Source organism: Blennius ocellaris, assembly GCF_963422515.1.
Source record: "Blennius ocellaris genome assembly, chromosome: 12".
Classification (NCBI taxonomy): Eukaryota; Metazoa; Chordata; class Actinopteri; order Blenniiformes; family Blenniidae; genus Blennius; species Blennius ocellaris.
Window position 1 is genome coordinate 18,862,839 of NC_137661.1, and position 18,616 is coordinate 18,881,454.

Genomic DNA, 18,616 nt, shown 5'->3' on the forward strand with positions numbered 1-18,616 from the left:
ATATGTCAAAGCATATTCTCATTTGTCCAGGCAGGAGCCAAAACCCCCAATAATTCACAACTTACTTTAGGTGTGTGTGTGTGTGTGTGTGTGTGTGTGTGTGTGTGTGTGTGTGTGTGTGTGTGTGTGTGTGTGTGTGTGTGTGTGTGTGTGTGTGTGTACAATCGTAGGGTGGCAGCTGGTAGGAAAAAAATGTATGAGAGGCGTAACAGACCAAGGCTGAGGGCAGACATGATGACAGTATCCGTGAGAAATGATTATCCAGTTTTTTTTTACAACAGATTTGGACAAAACAAGTTAAATAAATTCTGTTTAACTAAAAAAATAAGGCCAATGTGATTCAACCTCAGAAATGCGAGACTCTTCTCTCAGTCATGTGGCATTTCACAGTAACACTGACCCACCCCCGTGGCACCATGTCGGATTATTGGCACACGCTTTTGTTACAATTGTAGCAACCTAACAATTCCATATGATGCTGTTAAACTCCAGCCGTCGCTCAAACTCAGTAGCTCCAGGCTCGACCTTGGCACTACCTCTGACTGACAGGTGAATTTCTCTGGTAAAGGTCTGCATGTGCAGCTGTAACCTGAGGCTACCACCGGCTTTTGCACCGACTTAGCAGGGTAATGAATGCACATGTGGCATTTCCTATACATTAGAAACAGAATGTCACACAAGCTGTGCAGCCCGAGGAGCCTGGCAGGAGGTTGTGTATGCAAACTGGTGGATTTCTGCACGAGCGTGTGTGAGATTGTGGCAGTCCCAGAACAGACACGTTGCGCTGATGCGAGCGTGTGCATTCAGTCAATTTCTCTCACCTCCCTCAAAGATGATTAGGAGGTGAAAGAGCAATAGCAGCGGGAGAAGGAGGTGCAGATGTGTGAGCTGCATGTCGCAAAGATGTGATGTGGAGGAGGTGGAGCTGTCACGCAATGCCTGGTTCAGTCACTGCTGGCCTACGCAAATACATTCATCAACTCTGTGTTATTCCATTGATTTATACCAGCCTATCTGCTTGATAGCTATTAGACTGACAATGGTTCTTGTCAATAATTCTTACTCCCAGCCCTTTTGTACACGTCGATGTCGTGTTAAAAGCTCTGCGGTATATTGTCAATAAAACCATTAGTAAAGCACCGCCTAAATGGATTCAACAGTAGGCAACATACTTTTAATTCAATTTAATATTGCACAGTCTTTTAACACTTATCCGCCAGCCAGTGGTCACTAATGATCTTGGCAATTGTTCACATTTTAATGCAACCAACCAAGATGGCAGAAATTTTCATACTCAGCCAAACACCTAATTAGATTATCTTGATTGAATCTCCACAATGTAAATTACGTTGACCTTGAATGTGTCCTGTGCCCCCATTTACCGTCCACTAAATACTTTTGCTGCCGTGTACCAGGATCCTTAAAAGGTAACATATACAATTTCTATTTTACGTCAGCACTGTAGGTATACCTGACCAATGAAAACAAGCAGAATAGAAATTAATTTTACAGCAGCTTGTTGATAAATCATTGTCAAAGCATAATGCAAATTTTACCAGACTACCCGTACTGTGACGGAAAAGATATACTGGAGCATTAGATAACAGCTCTTGTTTGTTTAGGGTTTATTGTGCTTATCAACATCAGCCGGTTGCCAGTTGTAATGAAAAGGGAAAATGATTCAACACCAAGTATTATATATTGAAAACAGCTTATGAACCCAGCTGGATCGTTTCAGTTTCCAACTGATTTGTGCCAAACTCCAGGACAAATCGAATTCGAGCACAGAAAAACAGAATGAACCTGACAATTTCAATGATCAGAAATGGAGAGAACCACTAAAAAGAAGTGGCACCCTAAAATGCATTTCTCATCCAAACACAGCAATGACTGACTGCCTCCAGGTAGGATGAATTTATTACAGCAAAATGTGTGTCTGCTGGCTGCCATATCAACGTAGGAGTGGGCTGCAATGTATGAGTATTTAGTCTACATGTGAATGCGGGGGCTACGTACGAACTCCACTGGGATTAGAACAAAGCTTAAATCATAACATAGCATCGTTGAAAACAAGAGAAAAACCAGGTCGTGAATGTTGAGTAAAGCGCCATCAGAATAAAAGTCCTGACAAAATTGGGATTGTAAGTAAACATGTATCAGATGCAACTGACCCACAACGACAACAAACCTCTGGCGGGTTGAAGTGTTGAAGTGGATATAGGATTTGGCCTCACAACAGAGTCATGGTACTGAGAGATGGGAGGATTCATGGTTCAGTAAACTACATTTACATGAAGCAAAATAGGTAGCCATGAATGAAGCAATCAATTCTTTATAAATCCATGAAATTGCAATGCTGTGATGGGTCGACATTCGACGAGTTACGATGAAAAAATATATGTTGAAAATAAACCATGCCTGATGATCTCAAACAAAAGCGAACACTATAATCATCTTTGTGAAGTCACTTTTTATGCCTTAATGTACTGAATTCCATCAGAATCAAAATATTCTGTTCAGTTCAAACTTATTCGTGTTAAGAAAATAACAAGCAAACAAGCCTTCGTTTCCATAACTCCCTGTCACTGAAATAATTTACACATCAAATGTGTTAAAGCAGCTTTTTTCACTTTGTCACTGCATGAAAACTATTTTAATTTGAAATATTTGGAACATATTATGTTACAATGCATGATGATACAAGCTGTCATGTTCATAACCAATTTTGGTTTGATTAATCTTTGGAGTTTCTTCAGGGTGAGTTATACATTTTTTGACCACCTCTGCCTGTTATGGAATCTGAAGACAACCCATTCCCCAAACCAATTCCACTCCTCATTACAAGAACATTACAAGGAACTTTACCAAATAACAAGTTGCATGTTGTTTATGTGAGGCAGAACCTATTATTTCAAGTAGCAACTTTAATTAAGAGCTTATATAAGAAATGGTTCCCCCTTAATTTCATATTGCTTGGGGCTCTGATTATATATATATTACATGTACATCAGTATAAAAGATAAGACTCCTCCATCTTTTTAATTCTCTCTGTGTCTGATGATTATTTCAATGTCATACATAACATCCCCATCAATCCACCTTCTAAGGCTGGTCATCACTCCATCATTGGGGGTAAGACGGGCAGGTAAACAAACTCACTTTGACCAATTAACCTGATGCACATGATTCTGGTCTGGGAGGAAATCAGAGTCGAGGCAGAGATTATGAGCAGCTCCACATGGGATTTGAACTGTGGGGTGCGAACGCTAACCATTTCAGCCCTGAGCAGCAAATTTGGGAATAAAAGCCACACATGGCCCATGGTAATTCTATCAAACATGCTGGTCTTTATGGCTTCAGAAATCTGACTTAATTAAATACTTGTATAGACCTTGAGTTTCCTTTTGTTTTCAGTCTATCCTCCTTTATAGAGTTGTGGGGTTTTTTTTGTGTCAGTGTTATATAAAAAGCCTTTTGACAATTCATGTCTAGTGATAACAATTTTAGAGCCACCTACATGTTCTCCCATGATTCTGGTGGATGTTCAGGCTTTCCTCCCTCCTACAGTGAGCTGACAGAAATCCAAAAAAGCTGTAAAATCCTGGCTGCTTAACTCTTTTTCCAAATAATTATCGTTACAGCAATCATCCTACCATTTAAGCACAGCAGTTATATTTGAAGAACCATGAATAAGAAATGCACAAAGGAACTCTTAATAAAGAAGGCCTGATAGCGGTCTCCTGTCCATTAAACACTTTTGCTCTTTTTGTCTCCTTTCCAGTCCTGCTTCATCTATCCAGGGTTTTGATTTGCTCCGTCTGTGTAAACATATATTATTTGACTGCATGTCTGGCTCTCCAGGCTGCTGCCGTCCTCACTCTGTGCCTCTTTCACAATCACCATTAACCTGCTGATTCTGGAGTCACTGGGGAGTCTGCACTTAGAAACTGCCTATCAAAGCCTGCAGGAGGAAGAAAATCCGCTGCACCGCTGCCTTACAGGAAATCTTTGCCATGACTCCCAGACAATGTCGGATCACACCATTAGTTTCCATGTGAAGAGACATACAAATCAGTTTAATATATATATATATATATATAAATATATATATATATATATATATATATATATATATATATATATATATATATATATATATAATATAATATAATATATATATATTACTATTTCCTGTTCCATGGCAAGAGTGGCCATGGCCACGCCCTCAAATGGCAATACAAGTGAGGGCCATCATTTGGTTGTGATGAGGGCCAAATTTGAGGCTGATCTCACCATGCACAGGCTTACCATTTGTCTCATGAACAAAACTATTTGAGCAATATCGTTAGCCTCATGGAAGTTTTACCTCTAAATGATAGTTTGCTTTTGAAAATAAACTGGCAGTGTACAGCCACGAGGGCTTTTCTGGACCACACGCAGGCAACACATAAGCAAAACAACTACTAAACTAATTAAATTTGTGTATTAGAGATTTCATATAGTTTGTTAACTTGACTTGAAAAAGCCAACTGTAATTTCTATTCATATAATCCATCAGTGAATGGAGAGCATGTGGTAAACAACAGCGGAGAACTATATAAAAGAAAAAATCCATTTACATAATCAGAATTAGGTGACAGTATTCCTTCGATGGGAAACAAAACACAGCGGCAATCAGGACTCGGCAGAGCGAGACAGTGAACCCAATTACTGAAAACTGGGATAGCCTTCCTGGCAGTGAGCACTGGCGAGCTCTCAGTTGTTGTAGACATGCAGCGTGCTGAATCACAGTACCTGAAGATAAATACAAACAGAATAGGAAAACACATTGTTCCTTTTTTTAAACTCACATGAACGCAAATGCATTCATAGCACACAGAAAAACGAGCACATCAACGATGGTGTTTCTTATGCCACCTCCTCCATTTCCAACCTTTTAAAACAAATTCAGTTGATTAGAATTTCACAATAGGAAAAAAAAAAAAAAAAAAAGGAAGTGTCGATTGATTTTGCAACAACCTTTCAGAACAGATGAAAACCGCCTCTTTACAATTAACAGCCATTTAAAAAGAAAATAAAATCTACATATTTGCCTTGATTAGCCTCTTCCATCTCTGCAACGGTCTTCAACAAGCCAATTACCTGTGAGCACCGCAGTCAACTAGGAAACACCAATCTCTCCCTGAAGTGTCGCTGGGGTTTGTTTCTATGGCAACAGGCACGATGTCACAGACAAAGTGGTAATAACCAAGAGAAAAGTTAGTGCTCATACATCACCGTGTCCTCCGCATCATCTTATTGGTAGTCGCATACTCCTTTTTCATTTCATCTACATCTAAACTTGGCCTTCGTTCCCTTTATTCCCCTCTCATTTGCTCTCTGCATTCACCCCCCCACTGATTTTCAAGCGGAGACAGCATAAGGCGAGTTGCTAGTGGGCATCGCTCCCATTCTGTCACCATGAGAACGCTTCACTTTCTAGTCACATTCCTCAGAGCAGCCCTGACCCCTGTCAGCGCGTCTCCCACGGCGTTCAGAATGAAACTGCTGAAGGGGTTCAACTTCAAAATGCTAAAGTTTCATCATAATAGGAGACGCGCTGACAAAAGAATTTATTGTACAAAGTGGAATCGTCACTATTTATAGGACTGGATTGTGGCAACCCTCAGACTTCAAATGAAACGACGTGGTATCTTGGGTGTAGAGGCAGTAAAGCTGGATGCGTTTAACCATTTCACGCCGAGACATCTCGTCATCTTTGTTTTATAGGTGTCACAGAGGGGATTCCACTTCGACTGCAGCACCTGTTCGCAAGAGGATACCTATCCAACGGTGCACAAGAACCTCACAGCTGTGTTGTACCATTAGCCCTCCTAGAGTGGTCTGAATCTGTCTGAAATCTAAGCTTCAAGGGAGGGATATAGGTCATTTTCAAAAATACTGACCTAGAAATTCTAGATATTGTGTAAGGGGAATTTTCTTGTAGAGGACAGTATTTGTATACTTATTAATAGTATCAGTTATTTTACTAATAGTCTCCAAATCCAATAAAGTAACTGCTTTTGAAAATAGATTAAAAAAAAAAAAAAAAAAAACAACCCGTGTTGAAAAGTGCAGCACAATTTGGGATGTAAAACTATTTTTGTTGTCCATGATCAGCATTTCTTTTCATGTCTATATCTTTTTAAATATGCAAATCTTGTGGGACATCAAAGAAAAGCCTTGCCAAGAACACAGATTAGCTATTTTCCATTTCCGCATGTGACAACGATCCATCTACCGTCAAAACAGGAAGTCTACAATTGGGGGCAAAACACAAATGCAACAGCTTTAATGCAAATATTTACTCCGAGTCTTCATGCATTTTATTTGAATTAGCATGGCTGTAAATGTCACCACTGGCAAGAGGAGGTCTTTTATTGCTTTTGCTAGTTCAAAAGTGTTTGTCTCGGCATGCAAAAGAAAATATGGAAAAGGATGTGAATTTCTAAATCAAAGAATGGTAACAACTCGAGCCACAACTGTGCCTCTTACTGGCTTGGCACAACTGAATATGATGTTAAGTCTGGGCAGTTCTTTGCTTCTCGAACACTGCCTGCAAAATGAGGCAGACAACAGACAGTGAATTGTCAGTCATTATCTTCCAATAGCTGCGATGATAATAAAGGACAAAGCTTGACACTGGGAATCATTGTTAGGTGCCTGTTTTGTGACTCATACTGTGCATTGATTCATTTATAAACAATCATTTAGAGTGAGCAGCTTCCATCCTTCAGTTGATCGGGTTTGATGAATCAGTGCCACAGCAATAAAATATTTACTTTTCTGAAGAGGCAAAAAAAAAAAAAAAAAGAAATTAAAAATGACTTTTTTCAGTAAACGGCGATGCATGATTCATGTCGAGCTTATTGTCAGGAGATCCCCAATAAAAAACCTCAGGGAGACAGAATACACAGGAACCGAACTGAGCGATTTATGCAAGTTTAAGGCAATTGTATTACATTATTCTTGCAAGAAGAGATAATGTCACAGTACAACCTTTCCACGATTGTCCAGGAGTTTTTCTCACTCAGACAGACTGGCAGGGCCTTCTTAAAAGGCTGAATTGTCTTGAAGCTGCATTGAAGGACACCAAAAGTAGCACAGAGGTTCCAAAAGTGCTGACACAGGTCAGCCTTAAAACTACACATCATTCAATATGAGACAAAACAAGATTTCTCTAACAACGCAGATCTGCAAATATATCCTCATGAAGAAAACTGCACGCACTCCAGTGGTTACAGAGATCAGTAACTTTCAATCTGCAGTCCGGCAGGCCCTTGGGGGACACCCTCATTCTGAAGAGGTCAAAACTGGACGTCAAAGAAAATCAGTACGAGACACTTTGAAGCAGACTAGAGACTCTTTTGGCATTATTTCTGAACACTCCTGTGTTTGTACAGGGGTGAGAGGAGATGAGTCCTCTGGTGTTTAGTTTCACAGTAATGTCTTGTTAAACAGAAAAAAAATTTAAAATGGTAGAAAAAAAAATATAATGAAATATAAACAGGGGATGTGAGATGCCAAAGGGAAAATGTTAAGAACCACTAATAACTGTGCAGGGTTTTCTAACCGGTCACATTGACCGTGTGTATTTTACAGATCAGTTTAAATTGAATACATCATCACAAAAGATGTATGTTGGACATTATGTTTTCCCCTTTATCATCCAATATAAAGAGGAGGAATACATCAGCTATAATTTGTATATAAAAATTAAATAAAAATAAAACATAGCTGGAGATTGAAGATGCCTTTAAGTCATAAGACAAAATGTGTCTGTGATATCTTTTAAAGACTCCAAAAACTCAGGATTATTATGTGTAGTACAGAAATTATAAAAAAAAATGTCTTAATGGATTTGATGGATGATTAGGAAGCCATGTTAGTGCCGAAGTTAGTGAGAGGTTGGAACAATTTTACTATCCAGCTCTCAGACCATTCTGCATCAGATATCAATAATGCAAAATAAAGCCAGAGCTCGAGTTGAATGAAGGGCACTAATCACTCAAACCTGACAACAAAGATTTTGTGTAATACGGTGCGCCTTTTCTTTGAAGCAGCTCTTTACAAAAATCTGTTTGTTTGCCAATCAAAATCTAAATGTAGCTTGGTAAACAAAATATTCAGCGCCAAGTCGCACTCAAAGATAATACACCCTGTCCGCACACATTAAAGATAATATGAATATCATCTCTGCATATAAACAAACGCTCACCTCGCACATTGACGAAAAGCTCACACATACACAGTTCTGATTCATCATCCATCTTTCTCAACGGTCTACCTGAAGCTGTGGCAATCTGAGCAATAACAAACCTGCTGTGTACAAGAAATACTTCAAAACTGATGCTGTTTGTGTCTACACTATTAAAATGGGATCCGTGCAGTAATTATATTAAAATGAAAAGTTAGGCATCTCAAAGGATGCTCCAGGGAAAAATGTTCCCCCCCTTTAATCTGAATCTTTATATATATATATAAAGCCAAGATTTCCATCTTTCATCACAACATTTTCTTCACTAATTGCATTGTTGAGATCTGAGGAACAAATAACACCAAAGCAGATTGATAACAGGGTGTCAAAATAGGAGGCTACACGGGGCTGAACATGGAGACCAAAAAAATAAAAATATGGAGGGAACATAAAGGAATGTGTTGAACGCCAGCTTGGTAAAATTACTATAAGATGATACAATTTAACTGAGCGCAATGATAAACGGCAAATAATTGAGGCACGGCGAGTAGTCAAAGGAAATGACGATCGCTCTCTAGTAGAAGCCTGGTTCTTTGTTTTGCCGAGTCAAATAAAAGCTGTCATGACCTAAAGTTTTGACTACTTTCACAGCAAATGAAAGGCAAAATGGATTGAAAGCAAATAAGAGTTAATCTGTTACACAAATTAACTTGTAGAAATGCCATGAATCATGAAAAGCTATATGCATAAAACAATAAGATCACTGATTGTGAAACCAACAATATGCGTGTGGCCCATGTTCCACTGTAGTTGCGTAGAACTGACATACAGCTGAAAATATATGGTGTGTTCAAGTCAACTTTTGATACCTCAATGCTGAACAATCTCAACAAAAACATACAATGAGTGAGTCAGTTTTTGAAATAATCACGAGTGTGTTCTAGTTTTAAAGCAAAAAAAATAAAAGCGCTATCATTCATTATCGTTAGACGATTTCCATTACGCTCCCATTACTGGTTTTATTGTCGAAACACTAGAAGGCTGTATGTATATCAAAACTTTATCCTGATATATTTATATACTTTATATGGACCTCTCAACCTCAATCTTGAAAACTCCCGTGCCAAATAGAAGCTTTAACACATGGAGCTGAGATTGAACGGAAGCACAAAACCCCAGAATATTTTTGCAGTCCTTGCTCCCTCATCAGAGGTTCCCTGGATTTGCTGAATAGGTTTTTGATTAGATGCCTGAAATTAGCATGCAATGATCAGACTCACATTAGCAGATACTAGACTTGTGTATTTGGAAATAAAGCTGGCCACTATTAAGGAGCTGTTAAGAGTCTAACAGGGTTATTGTGTGCATACCCAAAACATGCAGTAATGTACATTAACAGCATTGCGATATCTGTAACTGTACCAATCAGCCATAATCTCATGAACACTGTCAATTGAAGGGAAAAATAAAACTTCTGTTGAAACATATTTTCTGCAAGAACACAAAACCAAGTTATAAACATCTCCTAAACAGCATTTGGCAAATTGCTATTTTTTTAATAATCTTTTTGAGGTTTGTGACACTGTTTTCACACCTCTTCCAAAACAATAATAGGTGAGTTTTTTTTAGCAGACTTATAAAAACAAGCGTTGCACTTGTAAGCACTGGCGCCAAATCAGGACAACACAGGTTCAGCATAAGTAGAGGTTAAAGCTAGAAAATTTTAGCACTTTTTTGTGTAACTCACAATAAATAAGTAATAAGAATGCAAGTAAAATGGTTAAAATAAGCTTCTGGTATGACACTTTACAGTTGCGGATGTGTAATCCCTTACATTTAAAATGAAAGCCTCTAAGCCTCATAGCTTTTTAGAAAGTCGAGCAAGTCTTCAATCTGACATTCCTCAGGAAATAGTAGCTCGTCCAGGACTCAGAGTAAGATGAGCATGAGAAGATTAAGATTCTAAGCGTGGAAATTAAGAGAATTGGCAGCTGTATTGATTGGCAGCAAGGAAAAAGGAACTAAGCTGACTACATAACAGGAGAAGACGCACACCAGTGTTTCACTATCGGGGAGTTTTTACTGCTGCAACTATAACTTTAGGGAGCCACTTAATCCAGAATCCCACCACACTTGGCTCAAATGCTTTGAAACACGTTAAAGACAATGTCCAAGATTAGAAACTCCACTCAGTCTATAAATTGAAGAACCTTTTAAGACACAAATAGGCAGCACATCGGCTATATGTTTGGCTTAGTAAAAGAGAAACAAAAAAAACCTTATTGTTATTAACAGAGTGTAAATTATTTACATATGGACAAATATGCCTCCTGGCCTTGCAGGCAGAAATAGGCTTCTTCTTTCAGGTCTCCATATGTAGGTGTAAGTATTTAATGAGAATTTAGCAGCCGGCAGCATCTCAAAAGGTTCAGAGCAGATGCCATGCTCGACAACCTGAGAGACACGAAATCCTGTCAAACTAGTCTGAAAACACATTCCGGAATAAACATACACAATCTCACACACGCACTCGCATGAGCATCCTTGAGATGCACAAAGAATGTTTTTTACAGTGGTTTTACATGGCTCAAGAGTGCAATTCTTTATTTTCTTACTACATGTGTGCTCGAAACAATAAAAAGAGGAATATTACATGATCTCCGTTTCTGTTGGACGACACCTCAAAGGACCGACCCCAAAACGCATTCCTCCTCTATAACCAGCTCCAATTCTGGTGAGTTTTCTTCAGGGTCCAGTGTTTCAGAGGAGAAGACGAGGAGAGCCGAGAGGCACAAGCGGTGGGAAAAGAAGGGACATTTCCAAGGACAAGATGTTCAGAGCTGCCTCTCATTTAATAAAGAGCAGGAGAGAAGCTCACCATTAAGATTTGCTCTGTGGCGTCCGAACACACACAGACACACACACACACACACACAGACACTGTATGGCATCATAGAGTTATCAGAGGTGAGAAGAAGGTAGGGAAGTGATTATTGTTGACATGGAACGTCAAAGTATGCTGCTGTGTGCTGCAGGCCGTTTTCTATCACAAGAATACAGATCACAAATTGACACGTGCTAGAAAATTCACTCGACAAAACGCATGCTGGTGACATAAAGGAAGAAAAGTAATAATAGGCTTACTAAAATAGAGCTCAAATGGTTTGACCCTTGTAAAAAGAAAGTATTATATATGGACTATCCTCGAATTATGGGTGCCATGTCTCTCGTTTGTGTGTTTGTGCATGGGGATCACTCCAGGTACAACTTCTGCTGTTTGCATAGCAATTTATTGTGTTTGCCTTGTCACTCCGAGAAAGGAGAAGCAAACCGCCCTCATCCTATCATTTGGGTGTGCAGCAAGTGTCTCCTGAAATCAAACGGCTACAGAAGCAAGATTACATTATACACTTCCCTTTTATGTAAAACCCTTCATGGAGTATGTTTCATACAAACAAAGTTCAGCACTTTGGGAGGAATAATTCTCTCCAATATGCCTTAACATCTGCAGTCCTTAGATGGTTTTCAATGTGAACATAATGAGCAGGGCACCAATTTGGTTCAGCCTTGCTCTAACGGCTCTCCCGTGTTCGTTAACAAAATCCTGCTGCAGGGAGACCAATTCAAACCTGGATCTGCAGTGTGCTAAACTGAGCTGAGGCCAAACGAGCATGTCAAACTCCCACAAACACAAAACTCAAACAATTTTTTTTTAATTGCTTTAAAATACAATAGTAATAGTTAGTTATAATAAGTTTGAAATCACATTGTTACAGCTAATAAGTGGCGATACAGCCGACATAATTTGTCCAGATCATTGGTTTGTGGCTCATTACAAGCAGAACGGCAAACTTTGCCAACAGCCTCAGCCAATGTTCAATTTAGCGGAATGGCTCGTAGTATTTCTTTCCACCTGAAGCCCCCTGCCTATGAGAGGCGGCAGTCCCCTTCAAACAATGACTCACAGCTTGTGTGGATGAGCAATACCACTCAGCTCATCACTGTCCCTGGATGTGTGAAGCTCCTGTAAGGTTTCGCAGCTGAGAGAGAAAAGCTTTACTTGTCCATGTCTGAATAGTAAATAAATAACTAAATAAATAAATAAACAGTCCACTAAATGCATGCCGGGCCTCATTTATGCCAATGTTTTAATCCATTTTAAAATGAGTTTACGAGTTTGATTGATAGCCACCAAGATTGCTAATCTGACTTGCAAAAAGGTTAATGGAAAGCACAGAAGCGAACAAGGTACATGCATGAAAGCACAAGCAGGGGTCTTCTCATCACCTCACATTCTCCATTTCTATCATCTTGACATTATGGCTGGCCTTAAAACAAAACACTGAAATAAAAGATTTTGAAAAAGATTTCTTAATCAGACTGAGACTCATAATTAAAATAACAAATAAAGTCTACTCAATATAAACACATCACACCTAAAAGTAATCCAATATAACTTGCACTTCAGACTATGAACTCAAGGCAAAAAAATCCATTTGGTGAATGCACTTTCACAGCACTCCGGTTACTTCTGCAATTCTTTTCGCTCACACCTCCCCCAGTGCAACATCACTTATGAAGCAAAGATTACCACGGATCCAATAAGTGACTGAAATCGTGCATGAGCACAGATCATACTTCATCTCTCAGCCTCACTTTTCTCCAGCATGTCGGCTTTTTCAGGTGGAGGTCAAATGGAGGACTTACAGCTGATCAGACTTAAATGCAAGGAAGGATGATCACCAAACAACATGTAGGCGAATAATCTTGTCCCTCCACCTCTCTGGACCAATCGTTACATTTGACCTTGTATTGATAAACACCCCAAGCTGTCACGCAGACAAATGAAGTCTCCAACATGAGAATTAATGACAGGGAACTGAAACCAGACAAGTGAACCAAAGGAATGACAATGAGCAAAACATTCATTGTTACTAAGGTGGTGAAGGAAAAGCTGTTATGTTCAGACAGCTTGACATACCCGCAGAAGCTTTGGAAGATAGGCAAGGCAGAGGAAGCGCACGAACAGACAGGAACGCATCGCAGGATAATCGAACAGTTTGCCGTGTGACTGCAGGCTGAAGATGGGGTGGGCAGAATGAAAGTACATCGAAGAAAATAGTCCATTAATGTCAGCTTAGCAATGTAGAAATCAATTAGACCATTTGAGATATTTGACACACAGATATTGCTCGTCACCGAGACATCTTTTAAGGAAATGACCACTTAACACAGCAGGCAGATCCACGGTAGCTCCGGAAACATTCAGGCTTTTGTACAAAAGCATTTCCAGCTCTCTCCGTCGTTGCGATACCTGCTCATCAGACACCATCTGCACGAGTAGAACTGACAGAGGGAAAATGTTTGCCCTCTGCATTTCCTAATCTGAACTTTCAAAAGGAACACCGGCAACAACAAACGACTACGCCAGATCCCAGACCAAGACCTCACGAGCTCAGAACCCCTGCCAACATTTGCGGGTTATCCGACGCCTCAGGCGGCACTGCAACTGTTGAAGCGGTACCGCTGCTCTAATGTCAGGGGAAATGTATTCACGCGAACGTAGTGCCATTTGTTACTTTACAAGAAGTGAATGAAACAAAGGCGCTCATTTCAAGAATCAGTGATGCATGTCCTGTGGCTGCAATGCCTTTGTACTTTTAGTTTCTTTAATTGGAAAATCTGAGAAAGTGCCTGTGTGTGAGATGAGTCCTACCTGGAGCCGACTGTGATCTTTCCCCTGTTGTACCCATTTTTACCCGAAAACAGCAGGACAGTCACATAATGACAATATCATGCATTAGCTTAATGGTCTCATATTTGCTTCTGGCGCAGTGCCTTACTTAAATTTTCCATATAATTATATCAGCTCTTCGAGGAGCTCTATCACACGACTGTCCTGGGAGCCTCTGAGTCATGAAGCTCATGGTGCCAAATACCAATTATCTTCATCCAACCACTGTTTGTTCACAAAATCCTCTCCAAGCTTCTGTTTTAACGACTCGCTGTACCAGCTGCTTGTTGGCTATTTACTTGATTTAGTAACAATATAAATGAGGGCAAATTGTGACCCACTGGATTAATTCAGAAAGGGAGTCAAATTACAAGCAAGAAGGCCGCATAATCCCCCCCCCCCCCCCCCCCCCGTACAGTATGTGTATGCATGGACATATATATGTATACACCTCAATTATGATAGTGGCTGTGTAATCAGTTACTCCCACAATAGTGCATGGGAGCTTTAATTGACCGGCTTAATTGACTACCAGCCAGCTTCTGTCAAGCAGCAGAGATCTGAGAGGTTGACGACTGGGACGAAGCCTCTTGGGTGATAGTTAATCTGCCAGCCTCAGCAGCTGAGATGTCAACACACAAGGAGAAGAATGCAAATGCAGGCAGTGTGAAGAGTGCAATTACATACGTTATTTAGGGCGGTAAAACAGGCTCTCAGAATAGGCCTAATACAGGCACTTGTTATGTGACGGCAACCCAGAAACAGTGAAAAAGACATATGGTCAGATAACTCCATGAATGTGACTGTGACTATTGCGTTAAAGACACCGTAGAGGTAAAGTATGAACATTTCTACTGAATCTGAATGCACACACCATCTGAGACCCACAAGGTGATTTATATTTATGAATGATGAAAAGGAAGAGGCCATCTGTCTCGGCGAGGCTGAGCACATTATCCTATATGAAATGCATGGAATGAGAGGTTGAGCATGGAAATGTTTCCTCCTGAGCAACAACACAGCCCGTTTATAGTAGATTAGCAAGAGACAAAAACAGCAAGGCCAGAAAGCATTCATGCATTCACACACTAATCCTGCCACCGCACTGTAGAATTTAACACCATTTTGAGTCTTTTCAAAGGCGTCTGATACACACCGTAATGTGTGACTGGGCATGCATGTGTGTTTTTACATGCTCTGCCATCCCATAATTTAGCCACAGATTGCCGTTAAAGGGCTGCACAATCAAGCCCATGTATAAATGGGTTGTACTGTGTTCATATTGTAAAAAGAGCAAACAATGCGGCAGTGAACAAGATAACAGTGTCGAACTCTGAGGAGCTTCAACTCAGAGAAGTCGATGCAGAACAGCTTATTGTTATTCATATAATTGTAAACTGAAATTTAACTGTGAAACTGTTTCAGCTTTAATTTGATTGTAATCGGCTATAAAACCTGTAATTCCTCGATCAAATTAACCATCCATCCCACATACAGCTGTTAACAAGATTGAAACATAAAAGTAGGTTGTTTCTCACTCCCACCAAGTTGTTATGAGCTGTGAGTCTACTTAATTAAACTTTAGATGTTCTTCTCAGAGTGAACATTCAGATATGAGAGGCTTGCTTTGTGTGCATGAGTCACAACTTTGATCACAAGCACACAAATTAGGACTCATTTGCCCTGAAGACCCAATGATAGTCAATCTAAAGTTCAGCCACACAGTAATTAATGTGTGCATTTCAGTGTCTTGTGTTTAAGGTCTGGAAAACCTCTTATCTTTATATTTGCTTTGTGCTCATTTCACATATAAGCAGATCCCATCACACATAAATGCACCCCCCCCCCCATCTCCAGCTATTGTGTCACTCAGAAAGTCAAAGTGGTGCTCCAGAACCACAACAATCCTTGATTGTATAATGAAATGATTAGACATCTCATCCTCAAAGACACTGAATCATAAGATGCTCAGCTAATATATATCCTGATAATGCCAAATTAAACAGAGGCCTCCTAATCTCAATAATAGCTCATATTTGTAATTCAATTTGAGGCTTCAGTGGAGTGGAACAAAGTAATGAGGGGAATTCAAGACCGACACGTCAGAGCGCCAGTTACCTGGAGAAGATCTCGCTATTTCTGCAGGTAACCAATACACCTACAACTATCATAATCATCATCATCATCAGTAGTAGTCTCTAAAATAATTGATTTATCTTATCATAAACCTCTGATGTCATTATTAAGGTTTAAATGTCCTATTCCAAATGTAAACCAGAAGGTTTCTGATAAGATTTCTGGCTCTTTCCCTATAAATCTGCCCACCAAGTTGTTACTTTTCTTAATTACTTTCTCACATGAGCATTGATTTTAGAGCTGCCATGAGAACTGGCAACTGTGACGGAGTCTGGCACCAAAGAAAGAACAGTTCAGAAGAGAAGAGCAGATACATCAGGGGCGTTTTAAGGGGCTCACCTGAGGTAACGCAGTGGTTCTATGGTCTCAGCCTCCGCTTCAGCCGAGCTGTGATTCATCTTCTCCATCTGATTGCACCTTTCCGGCTGAATGTGAGAGAGGGGACAGGCTGTGTCAGTCCAATAAATACCTCTGAGCTTCCTTCTCCCCGACTCTGACTCGGTAAACACACTGTCTGCCTGGGAAATAGACTGAGAATATAAATGTGGCTCCTCTTCTCTGGATCTGGATCTGGATCTCTCTCTCTCTCTCTCTCTCTCTCTCTCTCTCTGCAGCTCCGGATTGGCTCAGACGCAGGGAAGGTAATTACTGGCTACTACACACTCTGTATCTCACACAGCCTCTGTCTCCTCTCCTTTCCTTTCCTTTCTGCCTCTTTTCGCCCCCCAACCGTGGCTCCGGCTCGTTCCTCTGATAAAACCAGCTGGGCTCTGTAGATCAGCTGCGCTCGCTGGGAAATCCAGCCAATTAACAATCAGGAGGCGCGGTGCGCGCAGAACGATTGGCTCGGGCTGCGACGATCGTGGGCGCGCACACATACACACACGCACACGCACACACACACACGCACACACACAGAAAGAGAGAGAGAGAGAGAGAGAGAGAGCGAGAGAGAGAGAGAGAGATCCCTTGATGTAGACTCCAGATCGAGAAGCAGAGTGAGGAAACACTCAAGGGAATCATCAACAGCTTCCACGTGATGACAACACTATAATATTTAATAAACCCAGAGATGTTCAGTTCCAACATCAGACGATGTTAATGTTAAGGTCAGCAGGGCTGAAAACTAGAAGGGGTTGGAAATGTGCATCATGTACATTTTAAGGCAACTGAAGAACAAACATGTGATAGAAGAAGAAGGAGAAAGAAGAAGAAAAAAAACACTCACAAGACGTACATATGGAAACATGCAGTGCACGCACGCTGTGAGCGTTTCATAACGAGACCCTGAAGCTCATTAGTGAGGGGTTTTTTTTCTCCACTTTGCCATGACTTCTTGGCAAAACCGTCACACCTCTGTTCACACAGAAAGTTTGATCAGGATGAAGGTGGAGGAGAAAATAGCTCTCAGGAATAACTTGGGTGTTTATCAATGGGAGAAAACGAAGGTGGGCAGGTGCCATGAATGTTGTTGCAGTCTGCCTCCTATGGGTTAAAATATAGAACTGCAGGAATATCAGGAAAAAAAACCTGGGGAAAGTAATGAATTAAATATTTTTTTTTCTTCTTTTTGTGCTGCTCTGCGGTAGGTCTGTGATCATTATCACCATTATTATCCTGTTATGAAGTCCACTTTTCATCTGTGATCTATACTCTAGTTTTCCTCTGCTCATCAAAATTCTGATTTGATTCCAAATTCGTTGAGTCAGTATTTTTAAAGCAGGCCTGTCCCTGCTGTGTCCCTGCTGAGGATGTGTGCCAACAACTTTATTTTTCTTTTTTAATTTCTTCATCTGACTTTGGGTTTCCCTTGTCCCTTTGTTTTATCCAGTTCATCCAGTAAAACAGGCAGCAAAACACTTTATTTTACATTATTCTCAAAGAGCTACATGCAACTTTGATTTCATTTGTCCACACAATATTTCAGTAAGATTATCTTGTGTTAACACTGACAGTTTTTGTAATCATTTTTGTTTCTTATTTATTTAAATGGATCCATTTTTTTCCAGGAGTGGCAGTGTCCTTGGCAAGAGTTTCCCCTGATTGGGTTAACAGAAGCACTTCCTGTTGTTCCTTCTCAGCCGGACTCTCATTACATATCCTGTTTTCTTGTCTTTTGTTTTAATTCAATCAAATACACACAAAGCTTCAGACTTTAGAGACCAGGGATGGTTGTAAATGAGGTACAGTTGAAACACTCTCAGTTTGACTATTCAGAAACTTGCTTGGTCAATGTCCTCAATACAGTCACTTACACAACCTCAAACAGTAGTTTCTGGAGTTTGACGGGTTGCATCCATGATAGCTTTGAAGCTAAATGTAAAAAAAAAAAAAAAAAAACTGCGGCTGCTACAACTGCCTATCAAATTAATAAATTAATGGTGTTTTATGCCTTAGGAAATTTGCGTAGTTACTAATTACTTCAGCACCTTAAAAAGACAGTTTAAAAGTGTTTTGTTTATTGTTCAATAGACAGGGCAACTGTTGAAATGCCTTTTAGTACTTACTAA

At 40.1% G+C, this 18,616-nt stretch overlaps 1 protein-coding gene across 1 annotated transcript in view; it reads right to left on the reverse strand.

Moving 5' to 3' along the window:
- Positions 1–16,513, reverse strand: part of yjefn3 (YjeF N-terminal domain containing 3) — a gene marked incomplete at both ends in the record, with an annotated part of 47,982 nt that extends 31,469 nt beyond the window's left edge. The window contains one exon of the mRNA XM_080505859.1: positions 16,446–16,513. Within this exon, the coding sequence (XP_080361985.1) occupies positions 16,446–16,513 (68 nt within the window). The remainder of the gene's footprint in view (positions 1–16,445) is intronic.
- Between the last annotated feature and the right edge of the window lie 2,103 nt (positions 16,514–18,616).